The 21073-nt window shown below is 44.0% G+C and overlaps 1 protein-coding gene across 1 annotated transcript; it reads right to left on the reverse strand.

The window, feature by feature from the left end:
- Positions 1–6715: 6715 nt before the first annotated feature.
- On the reverse strand, positions 6716–9597 carry LOC124699788 (probable alpha-glucosidase Os06g0675700). The gene is made up of 4 exons (XM_047232030.1): positions 9395–9597; positions 9000–9275; positions 8523–8911; positions 6716–8424 (listed from the first exon to the last, which is right to left on the reverse strand). The coding sequence occupies exons 1-4, from the start codon at positions 9595–9597 to the stop codon at positions 6716–6718; spliced, it is 2577 nt and encodes an 858-aa protein (XP_047087986.1).
- Between the last annotated feature and the right edge of the window lie 11476 nt (positions 9598–21073).

Genomic DNA, 21073 nt, shown 5'->3' on the forward strand with positions numbered 1-21073 from the left:
GGGCCGCGCCGCCCTATGGTGTGGGCCCACCCTGGGTCCAGCTGGCTCCCCCTTCTGGCTTCCTTCGTCATCTGGAAAAATAGGATTTTTGGTAAAATTTCCTTCCACAGTTGATCTTCCGAAATATTGCATCCTGACGGTGCTTTTTCCAGCAGAATCCTGGCTCCGGTGTGCGATCTCCAAATAATCATGAAACATGCAAAATAGATGAAATAACATAAGTATTTTGTCCCAATATGAAATATATCAATGAATAACAGCAAATTATGATATAAAATAGTGATGCAAATTGGACGTATCATGCCCCTGTCAACGAAATTGCAGACACTTCTTAAAAACAGTGCTGTCTCCGTTGGTTTGTTCAATGGTAATTACTTCTTCTGTTCTACGATCCTGCATGCTTGTGAATTTTTCATATCTGATCTTCCTAGAAATGATTGATTATTTTAAATCGCCACCCCTGTGCCAGGAAAAGTGATGGTATTCATGCTCTGGAACAGCCGTTCAGTACTGCAACGATAGCATGCATAGATACCATACAATATTTGTGACTTCCAAGTGTTTGGTCGAACAATTTGAATCCAATAGAACCAGTGATGATAACCTTAAGGTTGGTGCTCCTACTCACCGCTCCGTTCTAAAATCGTGTTTTTGCTATTAGAAGCTAGTGATCAGTAATTCTGTGATGCTGTACACTGAGGGTTTTCTCACGACAGGTTCGGGTGCGTCTGCCTGACAATACAACTATCTCTGGTTTCTTGGGACTGTATGATGATAATATTGCTATTGTCACGGCCTTCTGCACAGCACATGTCTACCCTGTGGATACAAGTGAGATTGTGGATCTGCACCAACAAACAGATAGGCGCAGAATGTTCCCGTCTTGATTTCACTGAAGCCGCTGTGTCTTGCGATTGTGCTATCACACAGTCCGGGCTTGGAGGGTCAGTTATATTACTTGATCGAGATGGGAATGGACACTTTGTTGGGGTGATGGTTCAAGTGCCTACGGTTCAAGCTCCTGGTGCGTGCCTCGCCGTGGTGCGCGGCCAGCGCCGTGCCCCTGCGACGGGCCTCTGGGTGTCTACCCCTCTTCTTGTCGCTGCCCTTCCGTCCGGGGTGGGGGCTCCCTGCAGTTCGACCAGTCCCCTTCTCCGGTGGCCCGTGTCCATCCTTCGTCGTGGTTCCTGCTGGGCGGGGGAGCTCAGCCTGTCTTGATGCCGGGTTGTAGGTGCACATCTAAGCGAAGCTCGTGGACGATGATACCGCTGGCGCCATACCCCTCCTTGGAGGCGTCCTTTTGGCTCTGTGCACCTCGCCGCATTCGGAACTGTGCTTACCTCTCGTCTTCCCATTGGCCGCCCACTCGTATATTTACGGGCCTAGGCCGTTGTCAAGATGCTGATGGAGTGGACCATATAATATCGTCTATTTTGTCCCTAATAATGGCTAATCTTAGGGTGGGGCACCCCCATGTAGACATCAAGATGCTGATGGAGTGGACCATATAATATCGTCTATTTTGTCCCTTGCAACCAGCATTCAATTAATTTAAGAAGCATGTCCAATTTCTTCACGGTGTTATCGCAAATATTTATTTGTGGTATTTTCTATGCTTGGTCGAAAAGTTCCCATGTAGATGTTAAGGTGTTGATGGAGTGCACCATATAATATCTATTTTGTCCCTTGCAACCAGCATTCAATTAATTTAAGAAGTCTGTCCAATTTCTCCACGCGGTGGCAACACGGAGGGAGTATTATGTATGAGAGGTAGGAATTTGCATTTACGGTAATCATGATGCAAACAACTGTTAAACATTTCCTGCAATCATGTTGTGAGTCTCAAAACCTTCCCACTCCCAAATTTTATAGTCCTTTGCCTCTTAACCCTATTACAATAGGAAAACGCTTGCGTTCGGTCGACCGAACGAAGCGAAAAGATCGGTTGCTCCGTGCTGCCACCGCATGAGACTCGTTCCGTGTAGGCCCAAGCACCACGCGCTCTTCTCTCCCCATTCATTTTCTCTCCACCCCAAGGTTCTACCTCTTATCCTCCGCATGAGAGCACTACCAGGCCACGCCGGCCATTGCAGGCACCACACCGTGGCCCCACCCACACCCACTCGCCGCTGGCAGGGCGGCCCTGCTCCTCCTCCGGCGAGGCTGTCCCTTCTCCTCCTCCGGCGAGACCTCATATTGAAGTTGCAAGGTGCTCAACGCCTCCATCATGATGTTGTGAGGTGAGGTGACTCCGGCCGCCGCCATTACTTTCGCCATGGGAGAGTCATGGGATCGATCTGTTGGAGTCCTAGTTTACTATCCCAAACTTTTCTTTGTGGAAATTCTTCTTCTTTTTTGTTGGATTGGTTGCTAAAGTTTTTGGAATGACTTAATGAATCTGCTTTGCAAATACTATTAGCACATGAATTTGGCTAATGTTAGATTAGTTACTTTAGTTTGCTCACATAGTTATTGATTATTGTTGTAAATTACTAAGTGAGTGGTTGTAAAAAATTTTTAACATGGGAATTAATTATTGTAACTATAATAGTGATTTGTTGTAAAGATTTTTAACATGGGAATAAATATTATTTACCATTGTTGTAAAAAAAACAAAAAAATGTTTGATTGGTTATTGACTATTACTGTAAAGATAGCTGTGATTTGCTGTAAACATTTTTAATATGGGAATTAATATTGTTGACTATTGTTATAAAAAACCAAACTTTTTTGTTGGATTTGTTATTAACTATTATTGTAAATATAACAACAATTTGTTGTAAACATTTTCAATAGGAGAATTAATATTGTTGACTATTGTTGTAAAAACCCAACATTTTTGTTGGATATATTATTGACTATTATTGTAAATATAACAATGATTTGTTGTAAAGATATTCTACAACAAATATTTATTGGGAATAGCATTAGTGCTGAAATTGTTGCTTTTGTTAAAATCATTGTGAAGTATTTTCTAAACATCCAAAAAAAAGTTGGATTACTATTGTTGTGAACACCCGATATCATCACATGGTGCATGGTGGGTTCCAGTTAGATGACCAACTATATCGACGCAACCTCCCTGAGCAGGAGCGGGAAAGCGACCCGAGTAGGTGGCAGAGGCGACAACAGAAAGCAACCCACGTGGGTGGACAGCTGGCAGCAAGGCGTACGATCATGATCGTGCGGTACCGAATGCAACCGATTTTTTTTGCTTTGCATTGGCCGACCGATGGCTAGCACTGTCCATTGCAATATTATATTCTAGTTTCATTTTTGATTGGTCGGGCTGAACATTGATTCTAGCACTAATTCCATGCTCCGTGATGGATGTGTCCTCATTGGTGCTGATTACAATGATTATATCAGGGAAACATATTCTAGGATTCCAAGATGTACAAGACCAAAATCAAAATAACCATAGCCGGACTATACATCTGATCCGGTAACCTAAAGCTAAGGTGATACCTTTGTAACTTCTGCATTTTTCCTAGTGCAAACACCAGCCATATCCCAGAAATTAAACACATAAGATGGAACTCCTTTAAGGACCGGAATCCTTGGATGCCAATGACTACCCTTCCATTTTGGCGCATTCCCCGTAAGGCCTAGCCAGAGATAGACCTTATTGGATATTTCTTTCAGTATGTCGATGTCGGCCGTACTTGAGATGTCTAGTTCTAGGTGTGGGAGAGTGCTAATGTGCTGATCCATTTTGGCACCCTCGAAACAGGCTTCCAAATGACAAACTTTCGGAGATATTGAAGTGAGGCACACAAAACCATTAAGAATCTAGAATGAAACTTTCTAGGAATTTCTGATAACTTTGTTATAGGAATTACATTAGATAAGTTAGTTATCTCAACTAAGCAGTTGCCTCTGGAAGTACTCGTATAGAAAACACAATCATATGTCCATTATCTCTAAATGCTATAAGTTTCCAGTTTGTTTAGGAATGTCACTTATACACTTAGAACTGAGCACAACATACCTAAGCTGAAGCATAGTTTTTGGCAGTTCACAATACTAGGTACTTGCTTAGTAAACACAAAGATACTGACTGAACTAACACAAAATTGTTTTGTTATGGTTTTTAGCAATGCATCTTCTGAGTTATTGCACTGCATGGATAATAATCGAATCCTTTTTGGCAAAGAGGTAGGCTTTTGTCCATCTGTTATGGTAACAAAATTATCTTTGATTGACATTGATATTAGAATATTGAGCACCATGTCATGGACTTGACATATTGTGCACTGCCATCATACACAATGTTCACAGGTAAGATCATACTTCTATTAATAAGATCATTAAATAACTCTGAGCTACTTGGTCCAATCTTTTATCGATCCCTCTCTTCATCAATAAATCCTTCAGATATCATTTCCTTGTTAAAATATTGGTCCTTATCTTATAATCCTCTAGATATATTCTTAAGTATAACAAACAAGTCTTCAAATGATGACGTAGATCATAGTAGCTGAGAAATAAAATCTTTCTCATTCCTTGTAAAGTATTACTATTGTCAAGGGCTGAACCGATTGAGTTTAGCACCAACTCCCACTCATACTTTGTGTTTGATTTGGTAGCCAACAAACCAGCAATATATATGAAGTATGGCCAATGGAAAACCACCACATTTTCTTAAAATTTCTGTACAGACTTCTTCCACATGTGTGGGATGACTGTCCTCTCTCAGCTTGCCCACGAGTCTAGCGATGGGAAAAGTTTATATCGCAGTTGTGGAGAATACTGAAGCTTTGAGCACGAAGTGCCTTCCGCTAACTAGGATGCAGCAAAACTGGGACAATAGATGATAAGCTAGTTCATTGTCTTGAATGGTTTTTGTAACATCCCAAAATTTTATAAATTTTGAAATGATAATTTAATAAATTAAGTTGATTGAATTTCTTGACTAGGTTCAAAATTCTCAAGGAAATGGAACTTTTCATAACTTGTTTTAATTTTCTAAAAGTTGATTTAAAAACACTTTATGATTGGATTATGATGAGTATCCAACTTAATTTTATTCTGTTTCTAAACCTTGTGAAGTGTTGTTCAAAATATATAATTTCGGTTTTCTCTTTAAACATAAACTTATTTTAAAATTTTGCTAAATATCGGTAGAAAATAAATTTTTCAGAATTACAATTAAAGAATTTTTCATTTTTTGATATGTTTAGAAACTTATTTTACTCAAAAGACATAAATCCTATTTTTAGTTTTCCTAAATGGCCATATAAGACATTATATGCATAATGACATTCTTATAATTTGGATTTTTATAAAGTCATTTGATACGTTTTGGACTTCAAAATCAAAATTTATGTTTGAAATAAAATCTTAGAAAGGTTTCAGTCTCAAAACATGTTTTGTTTGTTTCTCGCATAAAACCTAAATCGTATTTCTAGTTTTTCCTAAACCTATTAGGGAAATTGCCCAAAAATATATACCTTGTGTTTTTGTTTGGATTAAAACATTGCTCCATAATGTCTAGTTACGGTACTGAAATTTTACAAATCTTCCGTATTTTGTTTTGGTCAAATTAGAGGCCTAAAACTTTTTTCTTTAAGATGAAAGGCCTATTAGTTTTGATAGAAAACAAGACACGAAAAAAACATACCGACCGGCCAGGCTAGCTCAACCAAGAGCCAACCCAGCCAAGCCTACTGGCGATGGGTCTCGCTCCGCTCGTCAGAAGTTAGTCTCCCTTTAGAATAAATTTGGATCACAATACAACAGTTTTCAAGCAGTGCAAGGTACTTTATGAGATTATTTACTGTGGTACGCCTGCAAGCTCATGAGCTTTCAGTAAACATGTCGTGCTTAATATATTTTCTCTCTAACATAAGTCCAGTGTGATTTAAGTTTTCAGGAATGTGCATGATCTTTAAGCAATAATCACTTGAAACTTGCTACATTCTTGAATCTGAGAGTTAATCTGAGCACCGAGATAGAGAGACAAAACCACCAATGAAGCATAGTTACTTTCAGGTAAGTAGACCAGACTTGTTGGAGAGCGACCAGCAGATCAATTTTATTTTAATGAAGGACATGTGCACTCTTTGGCGACTCGAGTTGAGTTGACTGTATGGTTTGCAACTAATTTTATTTGAGACTTGGATTATTAAATATTAATGCATAAACATTGAATATAATTCGGTGTGTGTTCCATTTATCATCTTATGCCTTTTGATAGGAACACTATGTACAAAAGCTAAAATATGCAAAGACCTAGATGCATGGTAGAGACACTACCAACGCTTATTTTGACATCTAGTAATGCATATGTTGCTATATGTTTTTCCGAAATTTCAATGCATATGTTGCTATATGTGGTTCATGTTCACGTGGATGCACAAGTATGATGAAATTAAGAAATCGTTTCACTCTCTCACACACAAGTGGACAAAGGGAATAACTTTTCTACTTTCATGGATAAATCTCATATGTGCCGACAAGTAATAATAAGATGTACTATTATTTGTGGTATTCAGTCGTTAATTTTTGACTTTTCTTTTTGTTTACATAAATCCTTCAATTCTTGCAAATAACAACGCCCACCAACTATATCAAGACATGTAGTTCGAACCATTCAAAATTTATCATATACTTTGTATTGCTCCATTTTTCTCAGATATTTCTATCATATGGATGGGCGCGGAAGCGCGCCTCAAATGGTCTAGTTATACATTATATGGTCTCCATGTCAATGTTACATGACGACATTGATCTCGAACTTCTCTCCGACGACCAGGGACAGGCCACTGACGGTGAGCACTCCATTCCTCCCGTACATGATGCCAGCTGCCTTCAGCTGAACGCCGTTGACAAAGACCTTTGGTGCCGCCGGCGACTGGAGCCCCATGAAGACCACCTTACCGATGGCCAGCTTCCGGCTTGGCGCGTACGTGTTGTGCACCACATGCGACCTCATCGTGATGCCGCCCTTGCTCTCCCTATCGCAGCTGAATCTCACAAGGGTCCACTTGCTTCTCGCCCCGCCCATCTCCGGGGACTCGCCGTCGTCCAAGAATAGCTCCCCCTTGGCCGTGCCATTCTCCGCCAGCGCCAGGAGGAGGCGGAACTCGGTTTGGCGCGCACGCGACGTGGTCAGCGCCGGCTGCTGCGTCGGCAAGATGCTGCCGCCTGCCACGTGCACGTTCGCCGCGTCCGCTAGCGCCGGGAGCGTCACGCGCTTGCCGGTCCGCGTGGCGACGGCGAGGGAGTAGTCGTAGATGCTGAACCACCGCCCGGCCGGGAAGTATGCGTCGACGGTGGTCGCGCCAGGCTCCATCACCGGAGAAACGAGAAGGCCGGGGCCGAACAGAAACTGCCTGTCCACGCCGTAGGTGTTGGCGTCGTGCGGGTAGGAGAAGAAGAGCGGGCGCACCATGGGCGCCCCCGTCGTGTGCGCCTCGTACATGAGCGTGTAGAAGTAGGGCAGCAGCCTGTACCGCGTCCCGAACGACTTCCTCGCGGACCTCGCCGTCGACTCCCACAGGTAGAACTCCCGCCGGATGGTCTTCTTCTCCGAGTGGCCCCTCATGAACGGGTAGAAGGCACCGAGCTGAATCCACCGGCTGCACAGCTCCTGGCTCGAGTTGCCGGTGAACCCGCAGATGTCGGACCCGATCATGGGGATGCCGAAGAGGCCGAAGCTGAGGATGGTGTTGATGGAGTGCCGCATCTCGTCCCACCGCGCGTCGTTGTCGCCCGTCCAGTGCGCGGCGTAGCGGCCGGAGCCGACGAAGGTGGAGCGGCTGAGCACGAAGGGACGGCGCTTCGTGTCCCTGAGCAGCCCGTCGTGCGTGGCCCGCGCCTCGAGGAAGCCGAAGAGGTTGTGCGCGTCGTACTCGGAGACGCCGTTGTAGTGTGTCGCCGAGACCGGCACCGAATGGTTGTTGATGTCGCGGTGCACGCCGGCGTTGTTGATGCGGTAGGGCGGGTCGTCCAGCGCGTTGAGCGTCGGCATGTCCCTGAAGTTGGCCGGCTCGTTCATGTCGCACCAGAGGCCGTCGACGGGGATGGTCCGGCGGAACTCGGAGATCTTCCTCTCCCAGTACTCGGCGCCGCGCGGGCTCATGAAGTCGGGGAAGTAGACCTCGCCTGGCCACACCTCGCCCACCAGGGTGCTGCCGTTCCACTGGAGGAACACGTCCTTCTCGTCGGGCGTCGCGCTCCTTTTGACCTCCGGGTCTAGGATGACCACGTACTTCTGGCCGTTGCTGTGAAGCCGGTCGACGAAGGGGCGGAGCCGTTTGGCCGGGTAGTTCACCGGATCCAGCGTGAAGTCCTGGTAGCCGTCCATGTAGTCGATGTCTGTCCACATGGCCTCCAGCGGGATCTTGGCCTTGGCGTAGCCGGCCACCACGTCCTCCAGGGCTTCCACGTTCTTGTACCCATACCTGCACTGGTGGTACCCTGCAAGAGATTGATGCAAAACAAAACAGAGTTAGCAAAAGCAGATGGAGCCAAGATCAAAGCTAGTTAATTGGTTCGATCTGATTGGGTTTCGTTACCAAATGACCAGTATGGCATGGGGGCGGGGCGGCCGATGAATTGGGTGTACTGGTCGACGACGGCGAGCGGGGATGGACCGGCGAAGAAGTAGAAGTCGAGCACGCCGCCGATGACCTTGTAGGTGATGGAGGAACCCCCGTAGTGTATGTCCATCCCGTTGCTGTTGAGGAGGAGCACGCCGTGGGCAGCGCCGCTGGGGGAGCGCACGTCCATGTAGAACGGGTGCGAGCCGTAGAGGTTGAGGTCCAGCTGGTCCGACCTCCCCAGGTCCTCGTTCCACAGCGTGAACGAGTCGTTGTGCTGGAGCCGGAATGTCCGCTTCGTGTGCTCGCCCAGCCCGTACAGGGATGACCGACCCGCCGGCAGCGCCGACGTAACCTCCAGGTACCTGCTCCATTCGATTCATGACGATCGATCATTGAGTGAGATTGCAACATATTAGAACGATAGTTTTAGATATTATCAGAGTTACAGACCGGTCCTTGAAGACGAGGGTGGCGGATGTGTCGAAGAGGATGTCGCCGGTGGAGCGGCGGGTGACCGTGAACCGGAACGGGGCGGTGTGGATGGTGAAGGTGAGGTCCGAGGACGCGCTGGAGAGGGTGTGGGTGCTCGGCAAGGCGGCATGTCTTGCCGTTGGCTCGACCAAGACGTCCTGCAGCGCCGGCCGCGGGACGACGTCCCGGGGGACCTCCCATCGCGCATGGTCGGCGTCGGTGATGCGTACGTGGAGCCTGCTGTCCGTCTCCATGCTGCACCGTCATGAAGCAAAAAAACTACAACTGTGAGCAAGAGCCAACTTAACTGATCCTTGAAAAAGGGTAGAGAAAATCAAGCTCATGAGTTAGGATGAAGGGGTATATGCACTTGCCTTGCACTTAGGCTGAGCCTCTTCACATCAGGCCCGAATTTCGTCGTCCCGCCTACAAGCTTCAGCCCAGCCGATAGCCGGTTCCCGGTCTCGGCCACCGACACGACGTCATAGCCCGAGTGCTGCTTCGCAGAGCCGCAATGAGGGAGGAGGCAGACGAGGAAGGCGAGGAGCGCCACGTGGTTAGCTGAAGACGAGCCCATTGCTCGTCGATCAGAGGATGTTGTGCAAGTGCAACACGATGAGGGCAGCACCCACTGAGTACTCAGCTTTATATAAGCAAAATTTCAAGGCACCGACAAATAAATCTTATACCCCATAATGGCCGAGATTTACTCTCCCTGCCTAAGATTACTCGCGGATACTGGATAGATACCAAGAATACTCCAAAGATAATATTGACTTATCGATTCACCGAAACGAGGGAGTAAATCGATGCTGAGATATACCACAATGATATACCGGATCCCAAGATATAACGCTAAAGAAGGAAAATAAACATTGCCAATAATAAATGCTAATGGTAGCAAAATAAACATGGCAAATAAACGGTAAAGAAACAACGTTCAGAATAATTTTATTTTAATTCATTCCAAGTTTAAAATATTATAAGTTTACACAAAAACATACCAGAATATGCAAACCCAAATTATATTGATAAGATCCATCATGAAAAATATGTTCACATATCTAGACTTGTAGATGGTTATATCATTTTATTTATAAACATGGCAACTTTCACAAGTTTGATCCTTAGTTTTGTCCTAAGTTAACATATTAGACCGGAAGAAGTTGGAGAACATCACAAAAAAAGAGATTCGGCCGTGGCAAAATTCAGGTCCACAATCGCCGTCGGCCGCAAGGGGTCAGTGTTTTCCATAAAGCGAATATATTAATATCAGAAGATACCAATTACACCCAGCCTCTCTGCAACAACGCAATACCCTAATGGCAGTACAGATGGACAAGCTAAAAAAAGAGAGAAAACTAAGAAATAAAAGCCCGTCTACAGAATTCCAGCACCTAGCAACAGCAATACTACCACCACCAAGACAACACCTGAATTTCAGACTCTCCAAAAGCGATGACTCCGAGAAGGGAACAGTGCATCAGCGCCGTGATCGCCCGATCAAAGATCTTAGGTTTTCACCCTGAAGATAGTCCCCACTCCCAAAACAATACCTTCAACATGGTCATTGTCACACACAACCAATTAAGGCCAGGCCTTGAATTTTTACCATGAAAGGTAGGACTCTGAATTTCACATGTGTTACCTTTCATACCACTGTTGCGAAGTCCAGAACACCAATCAAGTCTATCAACAACGTAGAGAACTGAACCTCCCTTAAGCTAGTCCTCCCATTCGGCCTTCATGATATTCTCTTCTTCCGACTTCACCATGGCCCAAAGTCACTCGATGACAAACACGAAACAGAGCTTCGCGTCGCTCCCTCCAGAACCAAATGGTCGGAATAAAAGCATGAGTGCACACGACCGAATACCACCCGATCCAGCAAATTTCAGGCATAAGGTGCACTGTTACATTCGCTGGCGGAGCATTCCGAAACTCATCACTTCGGCCAGATCAAGACGGACACGCCTCAGGAGGTCTTCATCTTCACACAAGAGAGACCCATAGGACCGCTACCATTATTCATGTTGGGCCACAACGCCGCTGACCATCCCGGGCCAGTCGAGGCAAATCAGCGACACCAAGCAAATGTGCAACGCCTTGCAGCCTGATACGTCTCAAACGTATCTATAATTTCTTATGTTCCATGCTAGTTTTATGATAATACTCACATGTTTTATACACACTTTACATCATTATTATGCATTTTCCGGCACTAACCTATTAACGAGATGCCGAAGCGCCGGTTCTGTTTTGTGCTGTTTTTGGTTTCAGAAATCCTACACAGGAAATATTCTCGGAATTGGACGAAATCAATGCCCAGGGTCTTATTTTTCCACGGAGCTTCCAGAAGACCGAAGAGCATACGAAGTGGGGCCACGAGGTGGCCAGACCATAGGGCGGCGCGGCCAGCATGGGGCCCGCGCCGGTCTATGGTGTGGGCCCCTCGCACGCCTCCCGACTCTGCCCTTCCGCCTACATATACTCTCCATCGCGAAAACCCTATTACGGAGAGCCACGATACGGAAAAAGTTCCAGAGACGCCGCCGCCGCCAATCCCATCTCGGGGGATTCAGGAGATCGCCTCCGGCACCCTGCCGGAGAGGGGAATCATCTCCCGGAGGACTCTACATCACCATGATCGCCTCCGGACTGATGTGTGAGTAGTTCATCCTTGGACTATGGGTCCATAGCAGTAGCTAGATGGTTGTCTTCTCATCTTGTGCTATCATGTTAGATCTTGTGAGCTGCCTATCATGATCAAGATCGTCTATTTGTAATGCTACATGTTGTGTTTGTTGGGATCCGATGAATATGGAATACAATGTCAAGTTGATTATTGGTCTATCATATATGTGTTGTTTATGTTCTTGCATGCTCTCCGTTGCTAGTAGAGGCTCTAGCCAAGTTGATACTTGTGACCCCAAGAGGGAGTATTTATGCTCGATAGTGGGTTCATGCCTCCATTGAATCTGGGACAGGTGACGAGAAAGTTCTAAGGTTGTGGATGTGTTGTTGCCACTAGGGATAAAACATCAATGCTTTGCCTAAGGATATTTGTGTTGATTACATTACGCACCATACTTAGTGCAATTGTATGTTGTTTGCAACTTAATACTGGAAGGGGTGCGGATGCTAACCTGAAGGTGGACTTTTAGGCATAGATGCATGCTGGATAGCGGTCTATGTACTTTGTCGTAATGCCCTGATTAAATCTCATATTAGTCATCGTGATATGTATGTGCATTGTTATGCCCTCTCTATTTGTCAATTGCCCAACTGTAATTTGTTCACCCAACATGCTATTTCTTATTGGAGAGACACCACTAGTGAACTGTGGACCCCGGTCCATTCTTTTACATCTGAAATACAATCTACTGCAAACTCTATTCTCTGTTGTTCTTCGCAAACAAACATCATTCTCCACACCATACATTTAATCCTTTGTTTACAGCAAGCCGGTGATATTGACAACCTCACTGTTAAGTTGGGGCAAAGTATTTTGATTGTGTTGTGCAGGTTCCATGTTGGCGCCGGAATCCCTGGTGTTGCGCCGCACTACACTCCTTCACCAACAACCTTCACACGGCCCTTGACTCCTACTGGTTCGATAACCTTGGTTTCTTACTGAGGGAAAACTTGCTGTTGTACGCATCACACCTTCCTCTTGGGGTTTCCAACGGACGTGTGCTTCACGCGTTATCAAGCATATTTTATGGCGCTGTTGCCGGCGATATCAAGACACGCTGCAAGGGGAGTCTCCCACATCCAATCTGTTTACTTTGTGTTTGTCTTGCTTTACTTTACTTTATTTACTGCTTTGTTTGCTTTCTCTATATTAAAAATACAAAAAATTAGTTACTTGCATTTACTTTATTTAGTTTGCTTTATTTACTATTGCTAAAAATGAGTAATCCCGAAGTTGAAGTTCGTTCGTTTAACCAACAAGGGGGAGAATGTTTTAAAGATGCTTGGTATAGAATTAGCGATGCTCATCATAGGTGCACTAAGAAACACTCCACTATTATCCTACTTAGGAACTTTTATGTTGGTATCTCTAGTTGGAATACCACCTGTTAATGAAGCTAAAATTGAAATCTCTCTTCAAGATGTAATGAAAAAGTTGGAGGCCATAGAGAAAAATCTTCCAAGTGTTGAGACTAAATTTGGAATATTACTTGATAACACTGATAAACTTGATAAAACTCTAAGTGGAATCAATGAGAGAATTTCCGTTGTAGAAACTTGTGCTACTCATGATAATCTAATCCATAGGATTAGTGAACTTGAAGAAGCTATGGGAACCTTGGGTTCAACTTTTTCTTCTCTTAAGTTTAAGGAGAAAGCTTATGTGGGTAAGGAGCAAAAGTTCATGTATGTCTCTAAGGTGCCTAAGCCAAAAAACTATTATAGGCCTAAAATTGACAAACCCCTTAGTACCACTATGGATGAGGGAGCATCTAAGATATCTATTGTCACAAATTGTGAAAGTTATGATGTTGATGCTTCATCTCTTGATAATACTTGATTCACACTTTCTGCACCTAGCTGAAAGGCGTTAAAGAAAAGCGCTTATGGGAGACAACCCATTATTTTACTTCTGCACTTTTGTTTTATATTTGAGTCTTGGAAGTTGTTACTACTGTAGCAACCTCTCCTTATCTTTATTTTATTGCATTGTTGTGCCAAGTAAAGTCTTTGATAGTAAGGTTAATACTAGATTTGGATTACTGCGCAGAAACAGATTTCTTGCTGTCACGAATTTCAGTAGAACTCTCTGTAGGTAACTCAGAAAAATCTGCCAATTTACGTGTGTGATCCTCAGATATGTACGCAACTTTCATTCAATTTGAGCTTTTTCATCTGAGCAAGTTAAGTGCCCCTGAAAAATTCGTCTTTACGGACTGTTCTGTTTTGACAGATTCTGCCTTTTATTTCGCATTGCCTCTTTTGCTATGTTGAATGGATTTATTTGTTCCATTAACTTTCAGTAGCTTTGTGCAATGTCCAGAAGTGTTAAGAATGATTATGTCACCTCTGAATATGTAAATTTTCGATTATGCACTAACCTTCTAATGAGTTTGTTTTGACTTTGGTGTGGAGGAAGTTTTCAAGGGTCAAGAGAGGAGGATGATACAATATGATCAAGAAAAGTGAAAAGTCTAAGCTTGGGGATGCCCCCGTGGTTCATCCCTGCATATTTCAAGAAGACTCAAGCATCTAAGCTTGGGGATGTCCAAGGCATCCCCTTCTTCATCGACAACTTATCAGGTCACCTCTAGTGAAACTATATTTTTATTCCATCACATCTTATGTGCTTTACTTGGAGCGTCTGTATGTTTTTGTTTTTGTTTTTGTTTGAATAAAATCGGATCCTAGTATTCCTTGTGTGGGAGAGAGACACGCTCCGCTCGTTCATATGAACACTGGTGTTCTTAGCTTTACTTTTAATGTTCATGGCAAAGGTTGAAACTGCTTCGTTCATTGTTACATGGTTGGAAACAGAAAATGCTTCATGTGGTAATTGGTATATGGTCTTGAATAATTTGATACTTGGCAATTTTTGTGCTCAAATAGATCATGTTTAAGCTCTTGCATCATGTACTTTGCACCTATTAATGAGGAACTACCATAGAGCTTGTTGAAATTTGGTTTGCATGATTGGTCTCTCTGAAGTCTAGATATTTTCTGGTGAAGTGTTTGAACAACAAGGAGACAGTGTAGAGTCTTATAATGCTTGCAATATGTTCTTATATAAGTTTTGCTGTACCGGTTCATACTTGTGTTTGCTTCAAACAACCTTGCTAGCCGAAGCCTTGTATTGAGAGGGAATACTTCTCGTGCATCCAAATCCTTGAGCCAAAAACTATGCCATTTGTGTCCACCATACCTACCTACTACATGGTATTTCTCTTCCATTCCAAAGTAAATTACTTGAGTGCTACCTTTAAAATTCCATTCCTTGTCTTTGCAATACATAGCTCATGGGAAAATAGCCTTAAAAACTATTGTGGTATTGAATATGTAGCTTATGTGTCTTATTTCTTATAAGTTGCTTGTTGAGCGGTAACCATGTTTCTGGGGACGCCATCAACTATTTCACCTTTGTTGAATATCATGTGAGTTTCTATGCATGTTCGTCTTATCTGAAGTAAGGGTGATTTATCATGATCAAATGGTTTGAGCATGCATATTGTTAGAGAAGAACATTGGGCCGCTAACCAAAGCCATGAATCATGGTGGAAGTTTCAGTTTGGACATCAATCCTCAAATCTCTTATGAGAATATTATCTGTTGTTGAATGCTTAAGCATTAAAGAGGAGTCCATTATCTCGTTGTCTATGTTGTCCCGGTATGGATGTCCTAAGTTGAGATCTATCAAAAACGAGAAATCAAATGCGATCTATCTCCTTGGACCTTTGTACAGGCGGCATAGAGGTACCCCTTTGTGACACTTGGTTGAAACATATGTTATGCAATGATAATCCATGTAAATCCGAGCTAATTAGGACAAGGTGCGAGCACTATTGGTACTCTATGCATGAGGCTTGCAACTTATATGACATCTTATGCATAACACATATGAATTATTACTACCGTTGACAAAATTGTTTCTATGTTTTCAAAATGAAAAGCTCTAGCACAAAAACAGTAATCCATGCTTCCCTCTGCGAAGGGCCATTCTTCTACTTTATGTTGAGTCAGTTTACCTACTTCTTTCTATCTTAGAAGCAAACACTTGTGTCAACTATGTGCATTGATTCCTACATACTTGCTTATTTGCATTCATCATATTACTTTGAGTTGACAATTATCCATGAGATATATCCATGAGATAAACATGTTGAAGTTCAAAGCAACTGCTGAAACTTATATCTTCCTTTGTGTTGCTTCAAAGCTTTCTACTAAGAATTTATTGCTTTATGAGTTAACTCCTGTGCAAGTCTTATAGATGCTTGTCTTGAAAGTACTATTCATGAAAAGTCTTTGTTATATGATTCAGTTGTTTAATCATTGTCTTTACCATTGCTTCGAATCACTTCATTCATCTCATATGCTTTACAATAGTATTGATCAAGATTATGATAGCATGTCTCTTCAGAAATTATCCTTGTTATCATTTACCTACTCGAGGGCGAGTAGGAACTAAGCTTGGGGATGCTTGATACGTCTCAAACGTATCTATAATTTCTTATGTTCCATGCTAGTTTTATGATAATATTCACATGTTTTATACACACTTTACATCATTATTATGCATTTTCCGGCACTAACCTATTAACGAGATGCCGAAGCCCCAATTCCTGTTTTGTGCTGTTTTTGGTTTCAGAAATCCTACACAGGAAATATTCTCGGAATTGGACGAAATCAACGCCCAGGGTCTTATTTTTCCACGGAGCTTCCAGAAGACCGAAGAGCATACGAAGTGGGGCCACGAGTGGCCAGACCATAGGGCGGCGCGGCCAGCATGGGGCCCGCGCCGGCCTATGGTGTGGGCCCCTCGCGCGCCTCCCGACTCTGCCCTTCCGCCTACATATACTCTCCGTCGCAAAAACCCTATTACGGAGAGCCACGATACGGAAAAAGTTCCAGAGACGCCGCCGCCGCCAATCCCATCTCGGGGGATTCAGGAGATCGTCTCCGGCACCCTGCCGGAGAGGGGAATCATCTCCCGGAGGACTCTACATCACCATGATCGTCTCCGGACTGATGTGTGAGTAGTTCATCCTTGGACTATGGGTCCATAGCAGTAGCTAGATGGTTGTCTTCTCCTCTTGTGCTATCATGTTAGATCTTGTGAGCTGCCTATCATGATCAAGATCGTCTATTTGTAATGCTACATGTTGTGTTTGTTGGGATCCGATGAATATTGAATACTATGTCAAGTTGATTATCAATCTATCATATATGTTGTTTATGTTCTTGCATGCTCTCCGTTGCTAGTAGAGGCTCGGCCAAGTTGATACTTGTTACCCCGGGAGGGAGTATTTATGCTCGATAGTGGGTTCATGCCTCCATTGAATGCGGGACGAGTGACGAAAGTTCTAAGGTTGTGGATGTGCTGTTGCCACTAGGGATAAAACATCAATGCTTTGTCTAAGGATATTTGTGTTGATTACATTACACACCATACTTAATGCAATTGTGTGTTGTTTGCAACTTAATACTGGAAGGGGTGCGGATGCTAACCCGAAGGTGGACTTTTTAGGCATAGATGCATGCTGGGATAGCGGTCTATGTACTTTGTCGTAATGCCCTGATTAAATCTCATATTAGTCATCGTGATATGTATGTGCATTGTTATGCCCTCTCTATTTGTCAATTGCCCAACTGTAATTTGTTCACCCAACATGCTATTTCTTATTGGAGAGACACCACTAGTGAATTTTGGACCCCGGTCCATTCTTTTACATCTGAAATACAATCTACTGCAAACTCTGTTCTCTGTTGTTCTTCGCAAACAAACATCATTCTCCACACCATACGTTTAATCCTTTGTTTACAGCAAGCCGGTGAGATTGAAAACGTCACTGTTAAGTTGGGGCTAAGTATTTTGATTGTGTTGTGCAGGTTCCACGTTGGCGCCGGAATCTCTGGTGTTGCGCCGCACTACACTCCTTCACCAACAAACTTCACGTGGCCCTTGACTCCTACTGGTTCGATAACCTTGGTTTCTTACTGAGGGAAAACTTGTTGTTGTACGCATCACACCTTCCTCTTGGGGTTCCCAACGGACGTGTGCTTCACGCGTTATCACAGCCAGCCGACCCTCCACCGGTGAAAACCAGGATGGCCATGTGAACATGCCACCACTCCGCTGTGACCGCAGCCATGGCTCGGCCATCGCCATCTACCAAGCCTTCCGCCACGCCGCCAGGACTCGCTGACGGATCGCTAGACCCACCACACTGATGGTGCTTATCGTAACGCCAAATTCACACTTTTGGGGAACCCCAAGATGAAGGTATGATGAGCACAGTAGCAAGTTTTCCCTCAGTAAGAAACCAAGGTTTAATCGATCAGTAGGAGAAAGGCATGACTTCTGAAGGTGTAGCTAACTGACTAGTGGCAAGGTGCACTACCGGCGTCAGCAACAACGTGGAACCTGCACATAACACAACCAAAGTACTTTGTCCCAACTTGTAGTAAGGTTGTCAATCTCACTGGTTTGCTGAACACAAAGAATTAGATGTATCGAATGGAAGGAGATGTTTGCAGAAAGTAAAACAGAATAGGATTGCAGTTGAATTTATCAGTAAAGGAAATTGGACCGGATTCCACAATTCACTAGAGGTGTCTCTCCATAAAGAAATAGCATGTTGGGTGAACAAATTACAGCTGAGAAATAGATAGATTATCGACCATACATGACAAGATGATTACTATGAGATTTGATATGGGCATTACAACATAATACATAGACCGTAATCCAACTGTGTCTATGACTAATAATCCACCTTCAGGTTATCGTCCGAAACCCTTTCAGTATTAAGTTGCAAGCAACAGACTCTCGCATTAAGTAATGTGTGTAAAGTAAACAATAGAATTACCCTAAAATAAAATATTGTTGTTTTCTCCCTAGTAGCAACAACACACATCTACAATCTTAGAAGTTATAAAGTCACTCTCCCAGAAAACTAGAGGCATGAACCTACTATCGAGCATAAATACTCCCTCTTAGAGTCACAACTGTCCACTTGGCTAGAGTTTCTACTAGCAACGGAGAGCATGCAAGATCACAAATAACATATGACATGAATATAATATCAATCTCAACATAGTATACAATACTCATCGGATCCCAGCAAACCAAACATATAGGATTACATAAAGATGATCTTGATCATGTAGGGCAGCTCACAAGATCGATACATGAAGCACAAAGTGGAGAAGACAACCATCTAGCTACTGCTATGGACCCATAGTCGATGGATGAACTACTCACACATCACTTCGGAGGCGGGCATGGCGATGTAGATGCCTCCGGCGATGGTTTCCCCCTCCGGCAGGGTGCCGGGAACAGCTTCAGAACCCCCCGAGATGGGTTCTGCGGTGGCGACCGCGACGGAACATTTCGTGGATGGAGGCTCGGGTATCCAGGGTTTTCCCGAGAAGATGTATATATAGGCGGAGGATTTAGGTCGGTGGGGCTCCTGGTGGGTGATACGTCCATTTTGCATCAATATTTTATATCATAATTTACTGTTATTCATTGATATATTTCATATTTAGAGATGATACTTATGTTATTTCACCTATTTTGCATGTTTCATGATTATTGGAGAATTACTCACCGGAGTCAGAATTCTCCTGGAAAATGCACCGTCAGGATACAATATTTATGAAGATCTTGACGGAAAATATACCGAAGCTCCTATTTTTCCAAATGACGGAGCCAGCCAAAAGGGGAGGCCGAGGAGGGCCGCCATGGGCCCTCCCAATGGGCCGGTGATACGTCCCAAACGTATCTATAATTTCTTATGTTCCATGCTACTTTTATGATGATACTCACATGTTTTATACACATTATATGTCATTATTATGCATTTTCCGGCACTAACCTATTAACGAGATGCCGAAGAGCCGATTCTTGTTTTCTGCTGTTTTTGGTTTCAGAAATCCTAGTAAGGAAATATTCTCGGAATTGGACGAAATCAACGCCCAGGGTCCTATTTTTCCACGAAGCCTCCAGAAGACCGGAGAGGAAACGAAGTGGGGCCACGAGGCGACGACACGCCAGGGCGGCGCGGCCTGGGCCCTGGCCGCGCGGCCCTGTTGTGTGGGTCCCTCGTGACGCCCCTTGACCTGCCCTTCCGCCTACTTAAAGTCTTCGTCGCGAAACCCCCAGTGCGAGAGCCACGATACAGAAAACCTTACAGAGACGCCGCCGCCGCCAATCCCATCTCGGGAGATTCAGGAGATCGCCTCCGGCACCCTGCCGGAGAGGGGAACCATCTCCCGGAGGTCTCTTCATCGCCATGATCGCCTCCGGATCGATGTGTGAGTAGTCCACCCCTGGACTGTGGGTCCATAGCAGTAGCTAGATGGTTGTCTTCTCCTCATTGTGCTATCATGTTAGATCTTGTGAGCTGCCTATCATGATCAAGATCATCTATTTGTAATGCTACATGTTGTGTTTGTTGGGATCCGATGAATATTGAATACTATGTCAAGTTGATTATCAATCTATCATATATGTTATTTATGTTCTTGCATGCTCTCCGTTGCTAGTAGAGGCTCACGGCCAAGTTGATACTTGTGACTCCAAGAGGGAGTATTTATGCTCGATAGTGGGTTCATGCCTCCATTAAATGCGGGACGATAACGAAAGTTCTAAGGTTGTGGATGTCGTTGTTGCCACTAGGGATAAAACATCGATGCTTTATCTAAGGATATTTATGTTGATTATATTACGCACCATACTTAATGCAATTGTCCGTTGTTTGCAACTTAATACTTGGAAGGGGTTCGGATGATAACTCTGAAGGTGGACTTTTTAGGCATAGATGCATGCTTGGATAGCGGTCTATGTACTTTGTCGTAATGCCCTGATTAAATCTCATAGTACTCATCATGATATATGTATGTGCATTGTTATGCCTTCTTTATTTGTCAATTGCCCAACTATAATTTGTTCACCCAACATCTGTTTATCTTATGGGAGAGACACCACTAGTGAACTGTGGACCCCGGTCCTATTCTTTACATCTGAAATACAATCTACTGCAATTGTTCTTTACTGTTCTTCGCAAACAATCATAATCATCCACACTATACATCTAATCCTTTGTTTACGAGCAAGCCGGTGAGATTGACAACCTCAACTGTTACGTTGGGACAAAGTACTGTGATTGTGTTGTGCAGGTTCCACGTTGGCGCCGGAATCCCTGGTGTTGCGCCGCACTACACTCCGCCACCAACAACCTTCAACGTGCTTCTTGGCTCCTACTGGTTCGATAACCTTGGTTTCTTACTGAGGGAAAACTTGCTGCTGTGCGCATCACACCTTCCTCTTGGGGTTCCCAACGGACGTGTTAACTACGCGC

This window comes from Lolium rigidum, chromosome 3, assembly GCF_022539505.1.
Source record: "Lolium rigidum isolate FL_2022 chromosome 3, APGP_CSIRO_Lrig_0.1, whole genome shotgun sequence".
NCBI classification, from domain to species: Eukaryota; Viridiplantae; Streptophyta; class Magnoliopsida; order Poales; family Poaceae; genus Lolium; species Lolium rigidum.

Coding starts and splice junctions, on each gene's coding strand:
- LOC124699788 (XM_047232030.1), bottom strand. CDS start 9,597: ATGGGCTCGTCTTCAGCTAACCACGTGGCGCTCCTCGCCTTCCTCGTC. Junction 8,912..8,999: donor ACCCTCGTCTTCAAGGACCG/GTCTGTAACTCT, acceptor CGAATGGAGCAG/GTACCTGGAGGTTACGTCGG. Junction 8,425..8,522: donor CATGCCATACTGGTCATTTG/GTAACGAAACCC, acceptor AATCTCTTGCAG/GGTACCACCAGTGCAGGTAT.